General features: G+C 37.7%; 1 protein-coding gene across 1 annotated transcript; it reads left to right on the top strand.

The window, feature by feature from the left end:
* The first annotated feature begins 679 nt into the window (after positions 1-679).
* On the top strand, positions 680-4,908 carry LOC135694659 (sodium channel modifier 1). The gene is made up of 2 exons (XM_065213478.2): positions 680-1,771; positions 2,401-4,908. Exon 1 carries the CDS (start codon positions 918-920, stop codon positions 1,764-1,766), a length of 849 nt encoding a protein of 282 aa, XP_065069550.2. The 5' UTR covers positions 680-917; the 3' UTR covers positions 1,767-1,771; positions 2,401-4,908.
* Positions 4,909-8,676: the final 3,768 nt, after the last annotated feature.

Here is an 8,676-nt window from a genome sequence, read left to right on the forward strand (position 1 = left end):
TTGTATCGCGCCTGGCTGGTGGATGGCATCCATGAATTTCGAATCAAGTGGACGGGGCACTGAATATATTTGAAAAATTGTATAAGTACACGATGCCACCATGTTCTAAATGCAAACAGTGAAAATGTGTACGGATCACATTGTGTTGGAATGTACGTTGGTTTTTGAAAACTAAGTTAAGCAATGTACACAAAATAGTTACCCGGGGAGATGAAGAATTGAAAAATGCGGTCGGGTAATGCTTATTGACTTCTTTAAAATTTTGCCTTTAATAACAACAGTCAAAAAATTGGATAAAAGTACCGACTTGGGCTGAATAAGAAATAGGATATCAAGAATTAAGACAAGGCATGTGTTTCTGCTGATGTTTTTTAATGCATTGAGACATCCGCTCCAAAAATTGTTCGTTCAGCTACTTCGAAAGTAAAAGAATGGTTATATTAGTTACCTAGCAAACAATTTTTAGAATGCTGTCAGCCAATCGGAAAGCAACATATCCAATCGATTAATGATTATGCTCTTTAAGAAACTTTTGTAGTGTTTCCACAGTTCATTTGGAAAATCGGAAAATCATAAAATTGGTTTGTAAAGACATCCATTTAATTCCTATTTTCTCACCTATGAACCAATAAATTATGCCCCAATGAATTATGCCCCCTTAGATTAAAAAAACAGTTTGAAAAGGAGACAATGCATTTTCTGGCAATACATGACTTGAAGACATCATTCTTGAATTTTACTTTATCAAAGATTCTCGAGGGCAAGGAAATTGAAAATGCGCGAAATAAATCCGCAGGAATTGTCTCGTTTTCATGAAGTGCTAACCTCGTTAATAGTCAGATATTAGTAATGGCCGCCGAGTGAAACAAAAAGGGGAAATTTGGTTATTCTGTGGATCACGATTAACTACGTCAATAATGTCGTTTAAATTGACTGATGAGAAAGGCGCTTCACATAACAAGCTTAACAACAGACGAAGGGTCAATGATTTGCTTCTTGAGTCCATTCCAGCTACGGAATATTTGGTGAATCGTAGTGGGAAGTACTGCTGTAAAGTGTGTCCCCATTGGCCTGTGTTTGATACACTTGCTATGTTGAAAAGCCACAGAGACAGTCGGAAACATAAGCACAACAGTGATGAATGGAGCAAAGCCACCATGAAAAAACAACTGGAACAAGTAGCTAATCAAATTCTTCCGTCAAATACTGAAGATGTTACAAAATTGGCCGAAAAGGCACTAAGCAGCCATTTGGCTTGCCAGTTTGACGATAATTTGGTGGAAAAAGCACATAAAAATAAAAGGAAAACCTTGTCAAGCTGTTCATGTGATGTAGATGATGCTACAGGTGCTTCAGGCAAGAGGCAAAGAAAAGCAGCTCCATTCTTTCAACCTAATTATAGACATATTTGCAACTGTAAAAATGAAAAGAAAGGAAATAGCTTAAGAAAGGATATAAGTTCAAGCCAATGCGGTGAAGAAATTGATGCAGAAAGAACTGAAGTAAAAAAAAACCAAAACAATAAAATAAATACTAATTATCCTACTACAAGAGTAGATTCCAAAATGGATCATATAGTTAAAACTGCTGCATCATCGCCACAAACTTTTGGAGAACAAGAAAAAAATCTGATGAAATATTATGCAAAAATGAAACAGAATGGATGGATACTGAGTAATGGAGAATGGACCAAAGATGAGGAATGTGAATTTGATTCAGATGATGAACCACCCAAATTTGAGGAAGTTTCAAAATGGAACAAATAATCCATGTAAACTGTTTATAACTAATTTTTCATTGCTTTGCCTGCTGAAAACTTTTTCAAAAAAATAAACCAAAATTTACCTTGCTAATACATCTGAACACCTTTCATGAAAGTTATTAACTTTTTCTCATATGTTAAATCAGATTGGATGTTATGGCCCCTGGTCTTAAGCTTTCGATTTAATAGAAAAGTTTCCTTGAAAACATATTGTCCAAAAAACTATTCCTTGCTTAAGTGAAGTGGTAAGGCCTAGGTCAACTAAGTTAACAGGTTGGAGCTCAGGTAGAAGTTATTAAAGCAAAAAACCTAATAAGATAGGTATATACCCAATTCTAATTTTTTCTATTGACATTTATTTCCAGCATTACTGAATGGTTTTTATAAGAAATGCCCCTAATATATCAGTGGAAAATTTTGCATCAAGAGGGTAGCTAGATTAAACATGTCTCGGGTGGAAATTTTCTCCAAAATTGATAAGCAGCCCAATTATTTTGGACTCAAGAGCAGATAGGGTTTTGTAGCTGTACAATAGTTGTGGCACTTTGAGGCTACGGATTGCTGATTCTATTACATCGCTACTTATTCTATTACATCACTGCTTATGTTGATCTTATTGCTTTTTGCCTATTTATCAGGTAATGCAAAGGTCAGCTATTTGGAAGTTTATTTATATAACTAAAAAGAAATGCAACTTTATGTCCTCCATGAAGAACCAATGTGAAGAGAATTGAAGAAAAAATGAAGAGAAGTGGTCATTGCTTAAGATTTATCCTGGGACCTGAGGTGAGTTGCACTCACATTACCAGTGATCCTTGATTAAAAAGTGACCATTTTTTTTACATGCAACATATTTTATCTTAACATGTTCCATTTTGTGTGTAATGTGTAGAACTACATGCCAAAAGCTGCATTGTAGCATATTGTCAATTTATGCTGATTTTATGATACTCAAGGTCATGTCACACCTTCAAATTATTTCCAATCTCCACAAAATAAGCTTCGATTTGATATATGGTGGTTTCACCCCCCCTCCCCCCGAATGTAATAATCTACCATTTTCAGCTACTTGGCTCATGGCCTGACATTCATAAAGTTATTCATAAAGATTGTGCATACAGTCCTAGGAATGTTAAACTACAAATCCTATCTGAAACCATGGAAAACCCACTTGCTTTCAAAATCAAAATCCGCGAGGCCATTGTTGAAGAAAGCTCTGAAGAAAAACTGCTAGGGGTGAAAATAGATAAAAATCTTAATTTCAAAAGTCACGTCTCAAATTTATGCAAAAGAGCCAGCCAAAAAATGTATGCTCTTGCTAGAGTATCGCCATTTATGGGTTCTGATAAACTGCGTCTCCTAATGAACAGTTTCATAAAAGCTCAGTTTAGCTACTGCCCCCTAATTTGGATGTTCCATGACAGATGTCTGAATGCTAAAGTAAATAAAATCCACGAAAGAGCACTCAGAATTGTTTATAAAGACAGTCATGCTGACTACAAAGCAGTATCAATTCACCAACGCAATCTACAGTACTTGATGGTAGAAATATACAAAACCAAACATAACCTGAACCCTAGTTTCATGAGTGAGATTTTTGAAACAAGAAATGTACATTATGATTTGCGAACTAAAAATAATCTTTGCATTCCAAATGCCAGGACAACTTCTTATGGTATAGAATCTGTGAGATATTTAGGTCAAAAATTGTATCATATATTTATTTATTAATACTAATTCTTTATAGATAATTGGCCTTAATTAGCTTCTTTATAGCTATCAGACGTTCATTTAGTACGCCAACTTTAAACAAATTATTTATTATTATTATATATCATCATTATAGACTATGATTATAATTACTGACGGGTGATGTACTCTATTTGAATCAAGGATTCTATGCATTTAAATTTTGCACAATAACAGCAAAACAATAGTAGAAAATAATAATCATAGTCTAACACTTCTAGCAATATTGCCGAACGAAACCAATATATGCAAAATTCTGAAATTGGGCCAAAAAAAAATCAAGAATTCAGCCTGCTAGTTCTGTTATTGTATGTGTCACCTTTTTATTGGTCTAGGTTAGTATCTTGGCTACAATTTAGTAACCTGCAAACTTATTCACACTAAGATATCAAAAATAAACTTAAAATGACACAGATTCTTTAGTCTGTACCAAAAATTTTAATTCTAAAAACGTTGTTCATTTAACAATTATGTAGCAAACAGAAAAACATTTTTGAGCATGCACCTTTCAGAGCAGGGGTTGACTGGCTCCAAAGGCCCGGGCCAATTCTTCTAGAAAGGGCCCCAAAAATCAAAAATAAGTTTACGGGTATCCCTAAAGTTGTTTGTTGCATCAATTTTTTTATACTGGCGTAAACGTTATTGGAATAGTGCTATTAATTCTAATTAGTAACCACCAGAGATGTAGGCGTAGGTGTAAAAGATTTACAAGGGAGATCTACAATCCTTAGTCCAGGTTTATTTTCACTGGAAATTTAATTCTGACGTAGGATAAGAGATGAAAGAAAATCATGCCATTGCGGGGAAAAAATTATTGTTTTCTAGCTGAAGGACTTTTAAAGGGGGACCTCAGTGATAAATAACGGCGAATGGTATTTAGATAGAGGGCTCACCTTTTTTATCACCGAGGCTCTGGTACCCAGGGTAGAACTTAATGAACTATCTAAGTTATTCAAGAAATATCTAAGTTATTCAAAAACATCTTGATATGTAATTTTCCAGTCAAAGCATAATAGGGGTTGATGTTTTTTCGATCAATGGATGAGCAGCCGGGTTAATTGATTGTTTGCGCAGCAACCAAGATGGTAACATCAGTAACATAGGCAGGGCTGACGAAACGTTAATGAAAGTGGGGTAAGGGGCGATATGTTTAGATTGTTCAGAGGTTAAATAAAGGCCACCACCATGGTCAGGGCAAATCTCGCATGGTTTTCGCCACGGCAGCAAATTTTTGAATTAAAAGCCAGCACAGTCAGACCACGCCAATGGAATTATGCCAAAATTTTGCCGAAGAAATACGGCAACATTTTGCGTAAGTATGTTTTATGTCCGATGTTTTATGCCTAAAATCTTTGGTGAATGAAAATATATTCTCCAACTTTTGGCAAAAGGCCCCGTGATTTTTTTTTATTTTACGTGTCTGAGGGCCCGGGTGGCAATGTCTCTTCGCCACCCGGGCCAGACCACGCATGTCTGCAGTGCTACTGGGGTTGAAGAACTAGTTCAACAGCATCGTCAGAATAATTCCATCTGTAGGGTTGTTGCAATTGAGCTCAAAGGGCATCCCAAAATGGCCACATGATATTGGCCCCATTGCATCATGCAGTGGCGTATTGTTTATAATTCAGGTGCTGGCCAGAGTCAATTATATTCGCAAATAGTAGTGAGGGCAACCAGTGGCAGATTTCATAACAATCGTGCATTTAGTGAAGAAAGCATGAAAATTGGCATACCTATATATTTTGACATGCTGAAAACGATGAGATCGGGACCCTACCTGTAAAGTACCCCAAAAAGCTGGACCAGTCCTCCTCAACTAATTCTACCAATTTTACACCACACTTCCATATTAAAAGCATACAGAGTTGTATAAGTGTATAATCAGGCATGAAAATGCAATAATATTGTTATTTCAAAATGAATTGCCCCCATATTCTATTTTTAGATGGGGTTCTTGGTCCCAGACCTCCAGGAAAGGTGCTGATCATTTTTCTGTAGTACCCGGGAGCGAAATACTAAAATTACTAATATCACAGAGATTAAGATCCTCATAACGATGAAAGCAATTTCTCAACTTTCATATTAGGCCCGCAGTCTATTTTTAGAAAGAGGTACTTGGATCCAGACCTCTACTAACGATTCATCAAGCGCGAAAATTTCATTGTCAAAGGAAAATTAGTTCAAATTGAAAGTTTAAATGTCTAATTCTTCGAGGCACTGCCCATTGCACATGCACAATTGGAGGTAGAGTGCAGCACATGTCACTTGGTGAACGTAACGGCAACGCTTAACTTGCTTGCCTTGAATCATACTTTCGATTCTTCCTGGCGTGCTGATGTTGGATTTTACTAAAAGTTCAACCCAACCGCTCCCATCAAACCAATCACCAATGGTTGAGAGAAGGCACATTTCGATATGCAAGGCACCCATCATCATTAATAGCTTACCCTCACCATAAAGCTCGGGGTAGAGCCATTGCACTTGCTTTGAAATCGCGTATACTGGCTGATCCGCTGTCATTACAGGAATCTGTCCAGGATTCACATGCTGTAATATGAGCTTAACTATCTTCATTGTATGGGCAACTGTGGCCGTCGACGTGATAGACTCTTTCAGAAGTGGCAAGAGCGTTGAAAGTGTTGTCGGAAGTGCTTCGTTTCGTTCCAGCTTCTTTGCATTGTATGCCGACCAAGAAACTCTTTCGAACAAAGGAATTTCTACCTCTGAACTCTCCCAGCAGTGCAAATTTTGCAACCAGCCATTATCTTCAAGCAATTTTTGCGCGTTATTGCTATAATCTTCAGTGTTTGTTCTCTGTAGTGGATATTCCGGTATTTTCGATTTTGTTGGGCATATTTCAGTATAGTAGCTTGGCAGCTCTAAGGGAACACTGCTCTTCTCGATATCATTCTCCAATTGCAGTTGTGTCTGCCCTCTCATGATTTTCGGATGTTGGAAAATTGAGATACTGGTACCATGGAAAGCACTCAATGCTGTAGATGAAGATGGATTGTGGTCAATGTTGTCGATCGCTGCAGACGTGAACATACCATTCTGGATACTTGGTGGGCCAACTACGCCGTTTTCTCTGTAAATTTTACACAACTGTTTTGTAACCGCTAGTTCGAAAATTTGCACGCGATTGTACGGGACGCTTATTCCATGCTTTGCAAGGTTTACTACCAAGCCCTTTTTTCGCGTTTTGCTGTGTATCATCAATCCAATATAGAGAGGAAATGGTGTTTCGTCAGCTTTCATGTGCCGTATTTTTTCAACAATGCCATTATGCTTCTTTTCTTTTCTGATTGTATTAAACCGAATCAACTGAGAGATAGATGTCGCAGCTCTACTGTTGCTCAATTCACAAGGCTCCCCTCCAATCACCGAAACACCCAGGATCATTCTTACTAAGCTATAAAGTGAGGCCGGAACTGATGCTTCGTGTTTTGGTTCTTCCTTATCGTCAGCAAACATTTGTTTTCTAATTATTTTGGCTGCTCTTGCAAGGCATCTACCATCATCCTCTCCGCTAAACGAGCACGAATCGAATATTGCTGATCCCGTCTCTTCCTTCAAAGTCAAGAGTATTTCTCTTCCTTTCTTATGCTCACTCAGTTCTGGAAGTAGCTCAATAATTTTCTCATTGAGGCGAGTGCTGTGAATCTTGCTCTTATATTCTTCAGATGCACCATATTCGACAAGGCGCTTGCAAAAAAGAGTTTTCAAAGCACTTAGTTTGAAAACTGGGATTGTTTCTTCAACACTGCAGCATTCTTGTATGTAGGAGACTATTTCCGCTAAAACGACTCCGTAAATAATTTCGTACTCAACATCTGCTGCAGGTTTAGAAGATTTTATGGCTCTTACTCTATTTCCTAGAATGGTCAAACAGTTCTTGTGGTAACGAGCCTCAATTGCGACCAAGTCACCTTCACTGAGTCTAGCAAGAAGCTTGTCGTCCGATAACAGAATGGCCGCATCGCGAATTATTTTATCCAAGCCAAGTGTGCGCGCATGGTGCAAGTTTTTGTCGGAATCATGCTCATCACATAATATGCACGTTGGTTGAAAATTATCTGCAGTATACTGAGATCGAGTTTTTAAAGTCACAGTGGAACTTTGTTCCTGGCTGCTTTCATCAACGCGCCTTTTTCTACATACCCTGTTGTAATGATAATTGTCGTAACGATTTCTACAACTTTTATGAAACTTTGCTTGGTATTGAACAAAATTATCTAAAAGATTCGGATTTTGGAACCTTCGCTTCAGAGATGACGGTAGCTGTCCTATCTCCTCAAAACGTCTAAGGTTTTCTATTACAGCAAGATATCCTTGACTAGCATCAGCTCTAGTAACATTCGCTGGACACACGAGCGCAGTTTGATCGACTCCTTGAAACAGAAAACAGAGATTCCAGTCTATTTCTCTATCAGTCTGACATCTATCAAAGCGATCCAAGAGCACATCCAAGGGTACATCCAAGAGCTCAAACCTCTTTCCGGACATGACACTTTTTGGAACCGTTATGGCTACTTTCTGCTTACAGTCATGTCAAAATATCCCCTACTCATATCATGCCACGCGCCCCTGTATCTTGATAAGATCAGGCTTTTCTTTTTACCAGGTATCTCACTTCAAGGGTAGCGTGCTCGCGCGTTCTTAAGACAAAGGATCTTCTACATGCATCAACGCAACTGATCAGATCAGTAATTATACCACGTTTCTGGAAATCCAAAAGCAACGCTTACAGATTGCTTTCAGCTGTTAACTACGGATTCAGCTTCTGTATCGCGAAAATTGAAATTGTCCATCCATTGCATACATAAAGATAGATTGATAGAAAAACTGCTCTACCCCATTCTGAAAAAGCTTTTTGGTACAATTTAATGATTTGAATGAATTCCCCTCTCAATTAACTTTTATGACTTGACGCATTGTTTTTGAAAATTTTGTAGAGGTCTGGGTCCAAGTACCTCTTTCTAAAAATAGACTGCGGGCCTAATATGAAAGTTGAGAAATTGCTTTCATCGTTATGAGGATCTTAATCTCTGTGATATTAGTAATTTTAGTATTTCGCTCCCGGGTTCTACAGAAAAATGATCAGCACCTTTCCTGGAGGTCTGGGACCAAGAACCCCATCTAAAAATAGAATATGGGGGCAATTC

Source organism: Rhopilema esculentum, chromosome 8 (genome assembly GCF_057945365.1).
Source record: "Rhopilema esculentum isolate cy_ngs chromosome 8, ASM5794536v1, whole genome shotgun sequence".
Classification (NCBI taxonomy): Eukaryota; Metazoa; Cnidaria; class Scyphozoa; order Rhizostomeae; family Rhizostomatidae; genus Rhopilema; species Rhopilema esculentum.